The 18,939-nt window shown below is 47.9% G+C and overlaps 5 protein-coding genes across 5 annotated transcripts; 1 reads left to right on the top strand and 4 right to left on the bottom strand.

The window, feature by feature from the left end:
* Window positions 1-962: 962 nt before the first annotated feature.
* Window positions 963-2,981, bottom strand: FMAN_07724 (uncharacterized protein; the record flags this gene model as incomplete). Its single annotated transcript, XM_041831382.1, has 3 exons — window positions 963-2,049; window positions 2,296-2,438; window positions 2,538-2,981. The coding sequence occupies 3 exons, from the start codon at window positions 2,979-2,981 to the stop codon at window positions 963-965; spliced, it is 1,674 nt and encodes a 557-aa protein (XP_041681951.1).
* A 938-nt stretch (window positions 2,982-3,919) lies between these two features.
* On the bottom strand, window positions 3,920-5,353 carry FMAN_07725 (uncharacterized protein; the record flags this gene model as incomplete). The annotated part of the gene is made up of 1 exon (XM_041831383.1): window positions 3,920-5,353. The coding sequence occupies one exon, from the start codon at window positions 5,351-5,353 to the stop codon at window positions 3,920-3,922; it is 1,434 nt and encodes a 477-aa protein (XP_041681952.1).
* Window positions 5,354-6,781: 1,428 nt separating this feature from the next.
* FMAN_07726 (uncharacterized protein) lies at window positions 6,782-7,012 on the bottom strand (the record flags this gene model as incomplete). Its single annotated transcript, XM_041831384.1, has 1 exon — window positions 6,782-7,012. The coding sequence occupies one exon, from the start codon at window positions 7,010-7,012 to the stop codon at window positions 6,782-6,784; it is 231 nt and encodes a 76-aa protein (XP_041681953.1).
* A 4,545-nt stretch (window positions 7,013-11,557) lies between these two features.
* Window positions 11,558-14,258, bottom strand: FMAN_07727 (uncharacterized protein; the record flags this gene model as incomplete). The annotated part of the gene is made up of 2 exons (XM_041831385.1): window positions 11,558-14,060; window positions 14,122-14,258. 2 exons carry the CDS (start codon window positions 14,256-14,258, stop codon window positions 11,558-11,560), a joined length of 2,640 nt encoding a protein of 879 aa, XP_041681954.1.
* A 571-nt stretch (window positions 14,259-14,829) lies between these two features.
* Window positions 14,830-16,333, top strand: FMAN_07728 (uncharacterized protein; the record flags this gene model as incomplete). The annotated part of the gene is made up of 4 exons (XM_041831387.1): window positions 14,830-15,061; window positions 15,117-15,403; window positions 15,452-15,554; window positions 15,609-16,333. The coding sequence occupies 4 exons, from the start codon at window positions 14,830-14,832 to the stop codon at window positions 16,331-16,333; spliced, it is 1,347 nt and encodes a 448-aa protein (XP_041681955.1).
* Window positions 16,334-18,939: the final 2,606 nt, after the last annotated feature.

Raw genomic sequence — 18,939 nt, forward strand, 5'->3', positions numbered from 1 at the left:
TTTTGGCGTCTTGAGCTAGGAATTTCTCATATCAACCACTTAACTCAACTGGGGTTGAGATTGACTTGCGGGCCGGAATCCCTCAAAATCTCACCCAACAGAGGCCCATACTATTACAAGGTAGCTCGTTATGCTGCATTGCGTTGCTCGCACGAACTCGACAGGAAGAGAAAAGGCATTGTTGCGTTTTGCAAGGTGTTCATGTATCGTTCCCTTAACCCTATTGAATCATATCGTATCGCATAGGCCAACAGGCCAAGACGTACGTTGAGGCCAAGGTAGTACCATGTAACCTTGAATTCAAAGAAAACAACGAGCACATACTGGAAACCCATGGTAAGCCCAACACTAGTTAAGCCTAATGTTAAGGTTGCGTTATCTTTCTGCTACACTCTGTATGTGCATACATTTCTATATACTACACCCTTCCCACTTTAAAGATGCCACCAAACAACATGGCTTGCGTTGATACAGTTATCGGTCGGTTACATCTTTCAGCAAATAGGTAATAGTTAGCGGTAATATCAAGGCCCTGTAGTGTAACAGTACCAACGGGGAAAACATTGTATGGCTGGCTTATTCTTACCCCCTAGGTTCTTCGGTTCCTATCTGAATAAGGCTGGGGTGAACGGCAAACTTTGACATTTCTCCCATGATGCATTGCATCATAATATATTAATTGTATCTGTCACATGCAATCGATGGTCCATGGATGCAACATCTTTGCCGTCCATTTATTTTCCACTAGGTCATCTGAAGCGACAGCCCTATTTGTAGGAAAATCAAGGCTCACAGAAATGCGAAACAACTTAACCACTTCACTTCTATGCCCTTATTAGATTCTCAGTTCTGCTCCAAATGCTGGCCATTCAATCTCATTATCCTCGGTACAGCTTGCGCCTATATCTGACCAATGATGTCTCCGCAAGTTGTCCCTATCTAGTCCCATTCCTTTGCAAGAATCAAGTCTCACGGCCTATGTTTTGGCTCTGCTGTTCTGGACCACTCCTGTCAGACGCGAAGCTGGGTCCCAATACTTGAGCGCTTTTGGGTCGATCTGTATCCATATCATGATCGGGTTTGGCCTCGTTCTCATCCTCCTTAGGACCCTCTAGCCCTGCTTGAGTTCTCTCCCGCCAGCCTTTCCCCCATCGAATTGCAGCCATGGTAGCCAGAGCTGAGCCTATTAAATACGCTGCTGAGATGGTCGAAAACCATCCAATGCCGACAGCCTCGACAGCTGGTAGAACCACGGCTGAAGCGATGCAACCAACCAGATATCTTGCGAAAAAGTTGGTTGCAGCCACCTCTGCCCCATGGCCAGGCATGACGTCGAGACAGTAAGTGTTGTACGAGGGAAAGCAAAACAATTGCGCCACGCCCTGTACGAACATGGCGATGACAGGCACCGGAATACCTCCAACCTCCCTGTCGACAGTCCAGCCATATACCAGCATGCTTCCCGGCATGATTGCGCCCATGAAAGGTAGAGTAGATCGAAGTCGATCTTCCGGTATACGGACACCTCCACGTTTCTTGATCCATCGCTTGGTCATCATGTCCGCCCAGTGCCCCCCTCCGAAAGTCCCTACCAGGTAACCGAAGCCGGGTGCCAGGTAAAACAGACCCGACAGCAACGGCGAGTCGAGCTTGAAGCGTGGATTCAAAACATAACGGACCGGTGTTAGGAGGCTGTACATGTTCCAGGTTAAGGATGCACTACCACATGCCACCAGCGTAATATTGAAGAATCGAAATAGTCGTAAGACTCGCATCGGGCTGATCATGCCGAGAACCTTCAGTGTTCTTTTCTTGCCCGAGAGGCTTTTCAGATCGTTGATCTTGAGGTGATGAGCTGTTTCGCATACAACAAAGTACACGCCGAGTACCCCGGTAGCAGCCAGTCCCGTCTGAAGCCAAAAGATACTCCTCCAGGACGAATATGTTACAATAATGCCACCCAAAAATGGTCCAAATGCAGGACCAACGAGTGTGCCGGTCAGAAACCATCCCATCGCTGCACCGCGCTCTATTGGACGGTAAATGTCACTATTTCTTGTCAGCATTAATGATTCGCATAGCACTCGTTGCTATTGAAGCTCCGTGAAGATCGAGCTGGTCATTTGGGTAAACAACCAGACTCAGAGGTTGGTTGCTCAGAGCATAAATACTGACAAGTCGAGGTTATTTTTACGGTCACCAATAAGATGGCTCACTGTCTTACCTTTCGCCTGGGGTTCTTTCAAGGGCATGGGGCAGTTTATAAGTAGAAGAATGGAAAACCTGGCAACTTACCCAATGCAGGCTGGGCCGATGAGAATGAAAGCTGTTCCCCCAAACGCCGAAGCTGCCCGAAAGACAATAAACGAAGTGAGGTCAGGAGCCAATGCAGTGGCTAGGCTGAGTAAGAAGAAAATAGCTGAAGAAGACAAGGCTGCCTGTGGAAATGTCAGTGTTTCTCCTGCTCTTATGGGCACTGCGTCAAAATTCGGGAAACGAGTTGGCCTCACCGACTGAGGCTCACCACAAGCACTTACACTCCGCCTTCCATAAACCTGGCTCATGGGTCCCCAGAATAAAGGTGACAACGCCATAACAATCATATAAGCTGCATTACTGAGATTTATAATGCTTCCCGTGCTGTTGAAAGTCTTCGCAACCTCTGGTGTCGCTGCTAACACTGAAGTGCTCGATATTGGCGATAGGAACGCCCCAAATGACAGGACGGTCACGATAGCAACTTTGCGTCTTGAGGAAACTTTGTCAAAGATCTCATCACCTGCCTCGCGGTAAGGCACATTGCCATCTGACGCAGTGATGATGGCAGCCGGTTCGAACGCATCGTGGCCAGATATGTGTGATATTGTGCGGTTGATAGCATCTTGGGTTGGGTCTCGGGCTGCAGTCTGTGGAGAAGATTCTGCCTCGCTCATGGCAGATGATGAGATTTCATCCTCTGAATCATGTAATATCTTCGGCATGGTAATCAGTGGGCTCTAAATGTTGATTTGGGGTTCCGGAAAGAATGTGGATTTACATTCCCGCTTCAAACAAAAATAATTAAACAAGTCAATATTTCCTAGATATATATGAAGTCAGAGCAATAAAGCAAACGCGATGAAAGATCAGCACCTACAAGGCATATTGGCACACGAAAGCTCCACACGAGGAACATGCAGACTTCGTCCCTAAGAGCTCTCGATTATTACATGCTAGCAAAGGCAGCACCATACATGGGATCATCCCCTCTCCACTTCTTCATCACTCTTGAGCCCAAGTGATCGATCACATTAATGCATACATGTATAGTCGCCTGATGTGTCTGTATATCCACATCGCATCTATTCACGATCAGCTCCATTACCGAACACCGACATCCATGACCAAACGGAAGAAACGCGTCACTTGGAGTCCTCAGGACTGGGGACACTTGCGAGTGGCTGTTTGAGAATTCGGAGTGCATTCCGGCGCAATTTCTTACGCTGAATTCTGTGTTGTTTTTGGGAATAAACCGGACATCGGCGCTGGTTTTCGGGTGCGGTCTGCCGGGTCGGAATGGTGCTTCCGATACGGGTCACTGTGAACCCACTTTTTGTTCGGGGGTTACCGTTCAGGCATTCCGGGATGACAAGATTGCCTAAACAACTCTAGCATAGGTACGGACAGGTAGATACAAGGCTGGTCGATGGGTTTTTAGCGGATCAAATCTCTGTTTAGTCTTGTTCCTTATTCTTATTACAGCGCCTACAAGCAAACACCCAAGTTGTAATACAAGTTCTGTCATAGAATCAGATGCTAGAACGCCAACTCCTCCCAATGCCTGTGTATATGCTTGTCCAGTAGTCTCACCGAAAAGCCATGCCTCCCCAGGGTATTCTCGTATCTAAATATGCGTCCAACAGTTCCTCCGTCATTCTTCCTAGGCCAACAACTTCTGCACACGATTCTGTAGTACTCTGTCGACGGGTTGACTGCTACGCTGCACAACCACGTTTTCTCTGCCTCCGATGGTAACGACTCGAAGCCATTCCGGGGCGACATCGCTGGCAATCAAACGCACGCAAGCTGCCCCCTCCTCCTTGGAAACCGGAACCCGGAGAGAGTCTTTGAGCTTCTCGAGTATCACTGCCATCGTAAAAGCCTGTCGTGGTAGGGACATAGGGTTGGATAGGCTCAGCATTGAAATGGTTGCTGCAACATCGCCCACGCGGTTGAGGGCCGCACGTCGCTGAAGCTCGGGCCCAGAAGGGGGAAGGGGTTCGTTGGCTTTAGCTAATTGTTTTAATCGTAACCGATCAAGCAGGCTCATCTTTGTGCCATCTGGGTTGAGGAGGGGGTTGTTGGATGCCGTGTTTTGTCTTGCTGCCTTCTCATACTGCTTCGTCACAATGCCACTCTTGAGCTCTGACAACGCACGCTGTCCTTTGTTGAGAATTGGATTCGCTGTTGTTCTGTTGTCCATGTTCTTTATCTCTACTTGCGGAAGCTCGTTCAGCGAGAGGTTGCCCAACGGAAGGTCAATGTCCATTTCATCAGCAGACCGTTCGGTGCCCAATGCTCTCAAATTGATCTCAAATTGTTTCAGCAAACGCTCTTCATGGATTGGTACCGTGTCGATAGGAGAGCGCTCAACACAAATCTTTCCCCGGCCATAGTCGGCAATTATGAATGGTGAACGAGAGTTGGTTTTTGTCGAAGTTTGTATAGCGATGCATCGTCGGATATCCTCGATAGTGACATGCCGTTTACCCCACGTCTGAGAAATGTGTGGCGCAAGTGTGCGTATATCAATAGGTGAATTGTTGCCGTTATGAGCAAATTGGATCATAATTGTCTTCACAAACGACCGGTGTATGTCAACGAGCTCGGCAAGATGGAGAGGAAGTGCATCCTTGTCGACCGTCTGCTTGCGCAGAGTTTTGAAGACATTGTCGAGCTTGGTTTGCACTGTATTTCCTTGCCTCTTGCCCTCAGAAAGAGGTGTGGTCCCTATGGGCTTGTGGGCAGCTCTCGCCCTTGAGGGAGTTGCCTTTGCAGTTCGTTTCCCTTTTGGTACATTCTTTTCAACATGGTTCATAGCCAGTTCTTGGTTTCTTGATATGGGCTTTATGGGCGTGGCAAGTTCATCGTCACTACTGGGTGCGAACGAGGCAGTCCGAGCCTTGGTTCTCGGATGGTTATCTTCTCCATCTGTGGCCGCTTTTCGTTTCCTGGTGATTACCGAAGATGCAGGTTGGGCGACAATTTTCTTGGTATTATCGTTTGGGGTGTAAGTTTTTGAGACACGGGCGAAGTTGGTAATAGAATGGCTAGCAGAAAGGGCAGCTTGGTTGCGCCTGGCCGGTCGAGGCATCCTCAAGTTTCTGTGAGAGTTGAAACACGTGAGGAAGCGAGTTTAAGTGAAGGAGCAGATGAGAAAATATCGAGAACGATCTTTGCAAGAAAGGAAGTCGTGGTCATCAAGTGAAAAGACCCGATCACGGAAGTTGCAGTGAAGAAAATTGCGAAGATTGGGAAAGTAGAGGCGATGTCTTGGAAAGTGGAAGTCATATCCACAGAAAGATGGAATGTGCTCCGTCGTCAAGGGGAACGCGAAGATCTAGGCGCGTTCTGGCGTGCTCGCCGCGTCCCAGACGCGTAAAGCTGTTCCACAAACTCGCGAATAAAGTTAAGCATGGACCACTCTAGGTAAAGTACCTACAGACAGCTGAGGCCCAGTATTCGCATATGCGATGTTAAGCTGCTGTAGGTGTGTACTAATTTAATACCTCAGAAGTATTACCTACCTTAATACTATCTACCTTAGTACCTACCTATGCCGGTGCTGTTGTATGCAGGTTTGCATCTCGGCTCCCATTGCCTAATTTGGTCAAGTTCTGCCCTGTCCGAGGTGTCGATACGAATCAGTATCTCAGGCACAACTGATATCACTATGCTTCTACGGTGGGGATGACATTTTTATAGGAATAAAATGTCCTAAACCTTCCATACCTATGTCTCTATGGCCTCGAAAGACGGTATAAGTGCTAAAGTCTGCCTGTAGCCCTAAATGCAAGGGCAACACGAACGTCTTTGTACATAACCCTAGCCATGATCCCCCAACACTGACTTATTACCAGTAAAACTGTTCCTTTACAAGACTAAATTAAGTTAATTTTGATGTAGTGGCCTGATGGACAAGCATACTACTTATATATCTAGAGTATTTGGGGTAGTCCGAAGGCAGCTCAACCTTTCTGTGTACTATGGTGGTCCAGCAGGTCAACCAGCGTTATTTGATTCTGAGCAGTAGTGGATGTCATAATACCGCTGGGGTACACATGATTACATTTATATCTCTTCTCGAAGCATTGTGTTCATATAGTACAAGAGCGGCAGTAATTGTTAGCTCTCCAGCCTCATTCACAATATTTCAGAAGGACCAAGTGACAGCTATTACATGATTGATCTTCTAGAAGAGATATGAAGAACGGCACCTAGCTATAGAACCTTGCTTGCTCCTTGGATAAAACAAATGCGCCGTTGTACAAAATCCATGGTCCTCGTGGTGGCTTGCATAAAAAACAACACTTCGTACCCCAATTATTTGATTTGTACCAAGACTCCGGAGTGCACTAATATGATATCGCGATAACGCCGGCAGAACAAATTGCAAAGCAATGAAATATTCTCTGAAGGCAAAACAGAAAAAAAGGCCATTTTGAGTATGAACGGGGTACATGGGTAACGAGGCTTCGCCTGAGCAATTTAAGTTTCTCCGGGCAGCTAGAAGACTTACAGCTCAACGGCGGCCAGACGTGGCCCAACGTTCGGGCCTAAAGCTAACAGGACTGGGTGGGGGAGGAGCCGGTACGGTATAGTCATCCTCTTGGATGTGATGAACTGGAGTTGAGGGGCGGTTCGTTTTGGTGGAAAGAGTAGCAGTGATACTGGTATAGAGGAGGTCTTGCGAAGTGACGACTCTCATGTTGCGAGGCGCACCCTGGATTGAGGACGAGTGTTGACCAGGCATCTTCCTTTTTCGATTCAGAAGACAAGAAACAGAGTAAGATTTCTGGGCGAATTCGCTGTTAAAAGAAGATCCATTGATGCGGGCGAAGCTGACTTAGAAGTCAAGAGATACAGTACATACCAGAATAGAAACAAAGCAGCTTGCGTAAACTGTGGATATGTGACGGAGCTAGCCGCAGTATGACTTTGTGACACACGTCAGGTCTGGATATCGTATCTTTAGGCTCGAGCGTGCACTGGTAGCAATGCTTCTTTTTGCTGTCTCTCTTTTCTTGCTTCTCTTTTCTTCGTCCTTATTCAAAGTTTCTGCGCTGACCTTAGGCCTCGAGGTCGCCAGGGAAGGGGTATCTCAGCAGCCGGGATATCGGCTAATGGTTGCTGTTGCAAGGATGAGACCAGGACTTTCAAGGTCTAAGTGAAAACAACTGAAAGATCTTGCGTGTATGCAAAGCGGCCACGGTCAAAGGTGAGGCAATAAAAGATTAGTTTAAGCTTCTCAGATAGTTGCCCAGGTGAGGTTAAAGGTAGGTAACATATAGGAAATGAACAATCCGGAGAAGAGTGCGGACGGCCAGTTTATAAAGGGGAGAGACATTGCTAGGGACGGAGAAAAACGATACCTACCTAGGTAGGGATAGGATGGGATGAGATAATTGAGGTACCCGTGCCGTACTATCAACGCAGTCCAGGTACCTCATCTCACAACCCAACCTGGGCCTGAATTGAACGAATACCAACCAAGGCCCCAACGAAAGCCAGGGCAGACAAGGGCGTCACTGCCATTGCACGGTACCGACGCCGTCAATACGTTGTCAGCGAACGGCATTGACAGGGCGAGCCGGCCTGTGAGACGACGACATAACAAGTCAACAACTTAGCAAGGGCAAAAGCGACAAAACCTGGGGAACAGCCAACAGGACGGGTGCCATGTCTTGGCTTTGGTGCTAAGGAAGCAGGTACATGTTTCTACCTGACTAGGTATCCATGCACGGCACCACGGAGAAGAGGACACACACCATGTATAACATCCCTGACCTGGATACCCGTATGTATGTATGTACTATTCCAACGGTTACCTTACCTCACTCACCCCCGAAACCCCCGTGGCCCATTTTGTTCAAGGTTTGCATTGCTTTGGTGTTTGCTACTCCGTAGTGACGAACAAAATCTACCTACTTATGTAGGCTCCTAGGAAGGAGACCAAAGACCACTTCCGCCCATCAGAAATCTTGGTGTGTATGGTCGAAACTGTCTTGACATGATAAGCACCATAGCAAGATGGTGCAACATGCACGGTCTCTCCCCTAGGTTCCTCAAGAGCCACGTTATCGAAGGGAGGTATAGATACAAGCACTGACTAGCAACCCAGTTAAGTCCACTCAAAAGAAAGAAAGAAAAGCATTGGAGTTGTGACTCTGATTTTGCTGGTCGCTGGTTTACAGCCAATAACTGCTTCGCTGGTGACTGCCCTGCATCATGCCGATATCATTGGAAGGACTTCAACCACTGAACAAGTGTGTCGCTTACCAGGATCACTCCGAACAAAGGTATGTATCCAAATTCTGTGATGCTGCCACCTAGCACAGAAAGAAAACAACAAATGCACCTACCGGCAAAAGGGGAACGACAAGGCGGAAGGCCAACGTGTAAAGAACGCCAAAGGCTGCCATCGTCAGTTGAAGCATGAGGCCTCGGTTTGTATCTCAGAACCAACACAGAAAGAGAAGACAAGTACCAGATAGGTATGTTCATGATCTCACGATTAATTACGAACAAGCCGTCGCCAACACCAACTTTCTGGACCACAGACAGCAAAACGTCAGTGAGGAAAATGCATTCCACGGAAGCTTTTTTCTTTTGGGCGCAATTCTGGATCGATTGTGGGGCCCACAGGCCTGTTCCTGAACAGACAGGCAGCCCCAGCTTCTTAGGCAGTTCAATATATAGGTTCCAGAAGGCCGGCCACTCGGCCCAAGCAAAGGGGCAGGCGAGCATTTCGTCGCTAGCACCGTGCGGTTTTGCCCCTGGTACTCCGTGGTTATTTGTGATTCTTAGTACCAGTAACCAGCACTGACAGCAAACCAATCCTTGGTCTCCGTGCAATGGATGGACCACAATCAAGATGATGGCCTTCATGTCAATGGTCCGGAATATGCATAGTCAAGCCGCATTGATAAGAACTCGACACTAATTCATTTAATCACACCCCTGGCGCTGTTCAAAACACACTCGGCCACGTCGAATATGCTCCATGAACTAGTGTTGGCTAGGCGTGACGATACGTGCCACAACCTGAGTTGCCTGCAATCACAGCACTTGAATGTCTCTGACATCCAGGATAGCAATGGATGTCTCATGACATAACGGGCACTGAGGAATGTCCATGCAACAAACAACGCGGCAATTCACCTCCCAAACAAGGGAGATAACCACACTTTGAGTCAAAAGGTGCCAGAGAAATCACGACTGTTTTGATAATTCAACTCACTGGAAGTTATGTCTTCAGTATAGGTAGATGGCTGAAAGCCGCATATATGTGCATATCCGCTCAACACAATGTCAGGCAGCTTAGCCGTGGGAGAATTTGTTGAGGGAGACGAGGTAATATGAGGTGTCCGTTGCTCCAGCCTATCATTCCGAGAAGCTGGTATAGCTTAAGGAAAGCTATACCAATAGGTAGACTTTACCCGAGATGATTATGGATGGCTCAGCGGATCAAAAACTATACCATAATACCTGAAGAGCAAGAGATTCAAGGCCCTGGGTAATGGACATCGTCGGTATTGAACCATACCTGGGCTCCAGGCGAGTGAAAGCCCGTTTTGTGTGTATGAGCAACTGGTGAGAATTCAGCTTTTATTCTTTTGTATATCTGATTTCCTCACTGCTACTGAGTAAGGCAGAGTTGGCTCCTCTGTGGCCCTATATCAGTGCCAAAAGGACGTGACAAAGCATCGCCCCAACGGGAAATCATTAGCGCCCCGGCACACCCGAGAACTGGCTCGTCGTGAGAATTGGTGAGTTTCAATACTGATCTTACCCATCACTCCACCCATGCCTATCCTGTCGTATCTTTTCTCAGCAGGTAGCAGTTATGTTTACTGACTCCTAGTTACTTGGCTGAGACGGGGCTGGAAAGGTTGGTGGGGCACCGGAAGATATGTCCATGGTGGAAGGCTGGGGTCAGGGGACGAGTATAAGTTAGAAGTGATACTGTAATATACAAGTGTACTCCGTACTGTAACCGGGATCTTCCAAGATTTCCTAGATGTGACAGTTAACGACAGCCCATGTACCTGGATTTCCGGCTGAAGTATATTTACCTTGGGATCAGGGCGAGATTAGCCAGGAAGGGAAACATAGATATCCATATATCTAGATGGTGGTTTGTACTACAGATAGGTATGATGAATGAAATTTATGGCGAGGAGGACCAATGGACTTGGAAAGCGATTTCGCAATGTGAAGTACGCATAGTGCATGTTGCCGCTTGTGGAAGGGACAAGTATTGGTTATAGAGACTTGGAAGCAGTCGAGAAGGCTGTAACATTGTGCGAGCCTGGATGTTGAAGCCTTGACAATCTTTGCAATATTGGCTTGTTCCTCGAAAGTGGTTTGCAAGAAACTGACGCCTTGCTATTAGGTGGCCGTTGAAGTTATGATATACGATGAGACGAACGAGAAAGTGAGAGCATGCTCGTCACTCATTGACCAACGCTCCCAAAACGCGATAGATTCTGGACTCCTACTGTTAAAGTGTTCTGATCAGCCGTCAAAGGCCTTGCAACTCCATTCTGCTGCCTCATTAATTCAGTAACCCCGAGGGCCCTGCCGATGTCATTACGACTTCTTGTCCTTCCATTATTGTATACAACATTATAAATTATTTGCTAGGTCTGTTTATGGTTATGTGCTTCCAAGTCATGTCCAGAACAGCTGTAGATAAAGAGTAAGTAGCTAATCAAGGTCTGCTTATGGTTCAGGAACTGTAAGAAAGGACAGGCATCTGACTCACTTATGAAATGACTGAGATGGTCTGAAGCATACAAACAGTATAGCGCTGTACTGGGAAGGCGGGCTTATAATCAATCCATATGTCGTTGATAGCGTATTTGGCAGAGCGATATCACGAATTTACTACCATCTACGTTAGTGGTGGTTCCACACAAGACAATTCATACTACATCAGTTCAGCAGTGATGAGGTACAGGGCCCAGAATCTTTCCAATCACACCTGATAAAAATAGACAGGTAAAGTCTGGCTCAATATTGATTATATTGATTAAAGCTTTGCGTCCTTTCTCTAGGTAACAAAACAGAGGAAGTCATGAGACCACGCCAGGAGTAATAATGGCAGTGTCACACGGCCGGATCATGGTTCACAAGAGAAGTAAGAATATGGGAACAAGAGTCGTCCTACAGGTGCATGAAGAACCATGTGCTTCTGAGCCCATTTCCTACCTACAAACATAATTCTTTCCATATCATCATGCATGACAACTATTGTAACTTCCATGACCCATGCTCAGACAAAACAGGCCCCCCTTCACTTCTCGCCTCTGTTAGCAGAAGCACTTCGCGCCGCCGTCGCAGTTCCAGGAGCTGCCTTAGTCTTCCGTCGTGTCGGCTGATAAACGTCGTTGAAGTTCATGGCAACACCAAGGAATCGCATATCTACATCTGGTTGATACGCAAGATCACCAAGGAGGATCTGCACACGAGTTCGGAACGATGCACCTAAGTGTCGAAGACGCTCTTGTAGAACGGGAAACTCGGAGGCCACGCCACCAGAACCTGTCATCGGTGTGTCAAGGCCATCGTGATCATCGTTGTGTCGTGTGGTACTTCTGACATCAGCCTCCTGACGCTGCGTAAAGTCTGACACGCTCCAGCTGTAAAGTCCGTCAACAGAGTCTCTGTAACTAAGCATGAACCGCAAGATTTCGCCGAGCTGCATCATATATGTCGTGCGGTCATCTTCATCAGAGCTGTGCGCACGTCGTTTTGCCCCAAGGAGACCCTTATGAGTGATGTCGTTGAGGTACCGTGTATGCGCCTTGATCAGGTCATCCAAAGTGCAGTCCTCCTTCTGGATCCGTTTTTGAAGTTCGCCCCATGAGGATTCGATGACCTCAAACAAGATGTAGTATTGGAGCTGCCCCACAAAGTGAATCATCTCGGCCAGAACACCGCGCGTTGACTTCCACGTTTGAGAGACGGCAGGGTCGGAGTTCTGAAGAACTCCACGAGCACCGGTCATGCACTTCCGCCAGGTTGAGAGTACTGCAAATTCTACTCGCTTGATACGCCAGAGAAAATTGAAGACCTTCAGGTATTGTCTATTCCCCCACTCTGTCACGACAACATCGACAGGTGCATCGATCTTATATTCAAGGGTAAAGCAATCCCATCCGATATCACCATGAGAAAGTTGCAGCATGCGAGCATCCAGGCGTCGTAGAACCTCGGGAGAGTCATACTGGGCATTTGAACCCCGAATGGCGTGTTCCAATTGCGCCGTTAAAGTATGTCTGTACTGTGCCCCAGCTGGACGGTCAAGGTTGGCAGCCAGAGATTCCATTAGGAGCGCAATAAAATCTCCCTGCCCTAAGAGGATGTAGTTCTTGAGCGCCTGAAGATGTTTAAATAAGTGAAACTTGTTGGCCATCAAGTCAATGAGACGCTTCATGGTGGTCTTGTAAGCTTCATCGATCCAGGCTTCCAAGGTAGCTGTGTCGCCATACCTTAACTCTTTGGAAGCAGCTTTAGAGTAATCCTCAACCCACATAGCATCACCGCAGCTATGTCGAATGAAGTTTAGTGACTTGCCGATTAGAAAGACCTTCTGGGCAAAGTCCTGAGTAATGATGCTGGGGATCATGTCTGTAGCGATCTCGAACTTGTCCTCCCAGACATTGCCTGCGCCCTTAGCCTTCGCTTGGTCTTTGTCAGGAGCCTGCTCTCTAACGAAAAATTCCTGGAAAGGGTCGGACAGTTCACCGTCGTAAATCCAGTGCCGTAAAATGTCGTAAAATGGCCGTGTGAAACTACTTAAGAGTCTTTCTGCGAATGCGGCCACCACAGGATCTCCATGGGAAGAAGAGAAACTATGGATTAGGGAGACAAGCTGGCCCCCTCTGTTCTTCTCAGATTCCTCAGCAATGAGGCTCATTAACCTGAGGCCCATTGTTGCTTCGCGTGTCCATACCACACACCTTTTGAGTGTGACACCTGTTCTTCCAATACCTTCTCTTGGAGCCTCCTCGTCAAGAGATGCAAGTGCTCTTCGTATCTGAGTCTCAAGAGTTGCTATCAAACTCAGATATGACTTAAGCTCACCGTGGACAGCAGCTCTGAGGCTTTGGCCTAGGAGCCCTTTTGCAGGGGTCTTGCAAAATCCGTCGAGGCCGCGATATAGCAGCGAAGGCTCAGCCAAAGTGTGAAGGAGGGAAATGATTGGCAAAGGAAGTGTGGCCGGTAATTTGATAAGATCTGATTTTGCGAAAGGTAGATTGGTTGATGATAGTCCCTGGAGAGTAAAAGGAATATCTCTAAGGATGACCGACTCCGGAGGCTCTATTTCCGAATGATTATTTGCCAGCAAGGTTGATTTCAGTGAAACATCTCTTTTTGCCGGCTCAGGACGTGGATCCCCCTCTTTGCTAGATGGCTTGCTCTCTTTTTGTGTAACCTTTTTGACTCCTTCAGACTGAAATGCCTCCTTGAATTGCTCCTCCTCAAATCGAGAAGCCCTACTGTTACGTTCCCGACCTTGCCGTTTGATAGCATCGCGACTGATGACGTCTCGGTAATTGGGCGCTGAAGGCTTCACCGGGCTCAGTGGGAGCGGTTCGCTAGGGTCTGGGGAATCAGCGAGCTGATAAAGGAGGTAGAGTATTGCCCATTTGTGTTCTAGCACAGGAAGTGAAAGCAATCGGGTGTATAAATTCGAGAAGCGCAGAGCTTGGGAGGGATTGCTCTGAATGAGCTTTCGTTTTATAAGGTCGGATGCGTGGTTGACATCAGAAGAAATGGCGGGGGAAACTGGGCTAGACCGCGAATGGTGAGTTTTGGCATACTTTTCGGATACCTTTTAGAAAAGATACATACCTATCTATTATAGATTTGACAATTTCGAAGCAAGTATCGTGACGTTCTTGCGCAATATCTTCAGGATCATTGGGATCACTAGGTACGATGTGGGTTATCAGGCTGTCAATAGCGTTGGTGATGCGATCGGGAGCCATGACGGCATCGTCGCGGGCCACTCAAGTGTAGGGCTGGGGCTGGTGAACAAGATAATGGCAGAGAATCTTTGTTCAGGAGGTAATTCAATCAAGAAGCTTATGCGCGGGCGAAAGTTCTGGGTAACTTGTCCAATTTCATCAGCGTGATTAGGATCATTGAAGCTCAGACGCGACAGGCGCGACAGACAAAGTTGGTAGTGATGCAGGGCGAGTTGCTTAGTGCCTTTTAGAGGTTGAATGTAGCGGGGACCTGATCTGTCTCGACTTTTAGGCGACGATTCAAGTACAAAAAACCTTGACCATGCACTGATGTATTCCTAAGCTGGGTGTGCTCGCGGCAAAAAACCAACTACACTCGAAACCCTTCATTCACCTTTAACCTCACGTCAACAGTAGAACGAGTCGCCCATCAACTTATACGACGCAACATGCCTTTTTCATCAGCTTAATGTCACCATAGTGATCGCATCAAAGCCCCCGTTCATTTTATCCAACTCATGTGTCTTTTTATCGCGCCGCGCCGCGCTATTTTGTCGCACGCGACGCTGTCGCTTATTCAACTCCTATCAAGATGCCAGACATCGACCCCGCGGCTTTGAGCCGTCCATCCGTCAGCCTCTCAACGCCGATTTTATCCAACAAGACACTTGCTGGGTCTATCTCTGGTGCGCCAAAGATAGCAAAGTCAAGTCAAATCATTCCCGCCCGAATTGATCTCGAACCGCTATATACTGCGCTCAAGGCCGCCATTGGCAACGAGAAATGGGCAATATATAAAGAATCAACGACCGAGTTCCTGATAGGTAGATGCGACAACATCTATCAAGTTCACATACGCAATTACTCACATATATTTAGGGCGCTTAAATCAGACCGAATATTCTGAACGAATTGACCCTATCCTCGCAGGCCCAGGGGACAAGGAACACCTACACAATAATCTCATTGCAGCTATATACGGAAATGTTACTCGAGAGATGCCCGATCAAGGCCTGGCCCCGTGGGTCAGCGCCAACGATAAGCCTGCGGCGACGACAGGGATCAAGCCAGTGTCCGGGGATGCCACGGAGCGGAGGTTGAAGGGAGATGTGATGCAACTGCCAACCCGAGACCGCAGGCGCATCAAAGATTTGGTCCAGAACGATGTCAGTGTCTCCAAGCCGCCTCCTATCCAACTGCTGACCAGTAATAAGTGGGATCCTCATGAGAGCATATCCAACATCTTTGCAGACACACGTCGCAAACTTTCGACAGTGACGGATGCCACCCCGACTGTAGGAGGCATAAACAACATGAGTATGTATTCTATCGAAACGCATTTACTGTGGTAAAGCTTTAACAAAGTGCAAGATTTCGATTTAGAAATTCGAAAACGTTATGCTCAACCTTTGGCGGTCGAATCAGGCGAGTTTCCTGATATCAATATGATCTCCGGCCGAATGCTACCCTCTTGCTACGAGGCAGGACTGGTCAATGGACACACAGTGGATGCTCCCCAATTTCTGTCGGTAGCTGTGGAAACCTTTATCAAGGAGGTCCTTACACAGGTCTTCAGCCGCACGCGGAGTAATGGACCTGGTGAATCAGGTAGTGCTGGGTTTGGCGTCGGGACGACATGGATTCAAACGCACAAGTACAAGCGACAGCTGGAATACGAAGAAGAAGCTGCGATGCGAGGCGAAATCTCCAGAGACAAGAGCGGGCTTTTGCCCATTGAGTCCAGGGCTGCGAGTGAAAGAGGCCCCTTGGGGATGTCCGATCTTCGCCTGTCCTTAGAGATGGCGGACACAGGCATGGCACAGTTCCCTGTGCTAATGACACAGGTTATATATGGATATCGGGAAGGGGAGCTGGAGAATTGGGATGACTATACCTGGGTGTGTGATCAGCCACCTGAAGCCTACACAGACGAGAAACATGATTCAGAGGCAAACGGAGGACATGTTTTTGAGCTTGCGAATGGTTACCCTGATGCCATGGATATAGACACGGAAGCATGGTGGGAAGGTGCGGAAAGTCAGGATGCTGATATGCTGGATGGCATATTGGACTCATGCCTTGCGGCAGGGTCCTGAGACTTGTCTGACGAAGTTGAAAATCTCGACTTAACTAACGTGGAGGTGGACAGTGGACAACGCCAAACGTTGCATCCATGTTGAGTCCAGCTCATCTACATACAACAAGGTGGACAGCATCGATACCAGAAGCAAAAGGGGCCCAACTCATCTAGCCGGTTTCGCATATATAACCGAAGCGTCATCGCATGGCTGTGAAAAGCGCAGGCTGGCGTTACAACCAAGAGAGAAAGGAACATGATAATAAGAAAGTACGGGTAAGGCAAACAAGGCGTGCAAGGAGCTGGCGTTTGACGAAGAGAGTCGTGATTCAGTACAACAGGTCAGAATCAAGGTTCAGACGAATGCATATAATCGGACGGCTTTATCTTTGGCGCAGGGGTTTTTGGCTTAACTCATTTTTGCTTCTTCATTTGGGTTGCGGTCGTGGAAGACTCGTTTTCATGGTGTTCATGTTGTATGTATTTCTATCGCTCTGTAGGGTTGAAAGTCACCCCAATACAGCATGCTATCAAGAGGCAACAAAAACTTGCTGCGGATTGGAGTAATGGAGACGTAGGGGAGACGGTGGGATTTTTGTACTTTTATCATTACAGGAACGATACCCGGGTAGCTCGATGAGAGTAAAGAAGAAACCGCTAAGTACCTACCCATGATGGTTTAAAAGCCACTGATTTCGTCATGTTAGGTTAGGATAGTAGCTGGTGGCCTTCTTATGGCTGGCCAAAAGGGATTGGAATCGAATCAAGTTATTGATTCCCTTTACATGAGATATGAGAGATTGTTGTCAATTGGTTTATGAAGAAGTCATTACCACAACAAGACAAGCGAATAGAATGAATGAACAATTGTGGAAGGAAAAGAAGATAAGTGTCGTGACATGTTAGTTGGAATCCTTGCTACCGAGCTCATTGGAATGAGAGAGCTTTGTCGGGAAATTCACCATTTAACGAACTGCCAGAGCCAACTTGACGCTTTGATCAATGAATTGGCCTCATCATGTTTGCAGCCCACTTTGGATGGGAACAAGAAATGTCGGGACTGTTTGGTGGCCAAGTACTAGCGAAGAACAATCATCTTTATTGCATGCCAGAGAGATGAATGCAGCGGGGCTCCAAGTTCCTTAGCCCCTTTGTTGTTTTAGGTGATTCTGCTTTCGGGAAATGAAGGCGTCAGCTCAGAAGCCTTGCTAACTAACACCAAAGCCAGGAAACCACAAGAGAAAGAGAAAAGGAGAGAGAGAGAAAACAAATATGACCTGGCGCAGCCATCCGGTCTCAAAAACCATCATAATACGAGCACCGACATAGGCCAACATAAATCATTATTTTCTATTAGTATTGGAGAAAGACATTCTGGATTTGCGTTAGTTATGTGTTTCGTCTGTTCGATTGGTTCCTATCTATGTTGGGCAGGCAGGCAGGCTTGTCGATCATCAAGATGTCAAGAAGAGGGAAAGCATCCAATGATGGATAAAATCAGTCACCTGCAGATCCACACCAAGAAAAATATTCTGGGCGATGCCTTAATGGTCTATAGGTAAAGACTCGGCACGCACAGTAGGAAAATCTCCAGTCCATCCAATCCTTTCATTCAAGCAGGAAGCTTGGATTCTTCCCAGTTCGGGAGCTGCACCGAAGAGCAGCAGAAATGTCTGTAGAACAAGCGCCCGAGAAGCCCAAGCCCTTAACAGGCCCGTGCACAACCTTCTAGAAAGCTTCCCTGACGGCAAGCATCTCCCAGCTCCCAATCAGCTCCACTTCTCCCCATTCCGTTGGTTAGGTCTTTGGGTTTGACCAGAGAAGCTCCTTCTCTCTATGCTGGGATCTATCTGCTCTACCTTACCAGCCGCAAGCCTTAGTAGACCTTACTAGGCAGTACTAAGCTAAGGGAGTACCTTACTTTACATGCCCACGCTACGACCTACAGGAGACAATAACTCATCTGTTGTCTTCCCTTATCCACCTGACTTTATTCATCATTTCCTGAACTCGCTCATCCTGCCTCACGTTGCCGTTCCTTTCGTATCTCGATTTCTCGCACCCGCATCTGCTAGGCTCTTCTTCATCCTTTGTATCTTCAACTTTCTCCATCGCCATCAGTCTCCTTGACGACGAGGCGGGGATTGGAGCAACAGAACCCCACTCACCTTGCTCATCAACTCTTCCCGGCCCCTTCATCATTCCTCTCAACATTACGGCATCGTGGATCTCCAAAGCTGCTCGACATCGACCTTCATTCTCGAGATTCCTGTCGTCTTTTGATTTTCTCCGATCTTGTATCATATCGAGAATTGTACCCTTGTACCGCGCCTGGACCCCCCCTGATCTATAGAGCCCTACAGGATATTGTCATCCTGCTTGATCATATCTCAGGTCTAAGGGTCTAGTTACCAGGATTCAGCGTGAGTGATAAGCCTGTTTCTTCCTGTCCTACCTTTTGCCGCCTGCAATGGAAGTTTGGTTGCAAGAGCCGTGCGCTTAGAGCTGTCTGGGTACTCCATTCAACGAGAAATCGTTGAGGATGGCCGGCTCTGCACATATTGATCGATACCCAAGCTTTGCTGTTCCACCCATCCCCCAATTCGAGTTCCTTTCAACGTTTCA

Source organism: Fusarium mangiferae (genome assembly GCF_900044065.1).
Source record: "Fusarium mangiferae strain MRC7560 genome assembly, contig: FMAN_scaffold005, whole genome shotgun sequence".
NCBI classification, from domain to species: domain Eukaryota; kingdom Fungi; phylum Ascomycota; class Sordariomycetes; order Hypocreales; family Nectriaceae; genus Fusarium; species Fusarium mangiferae.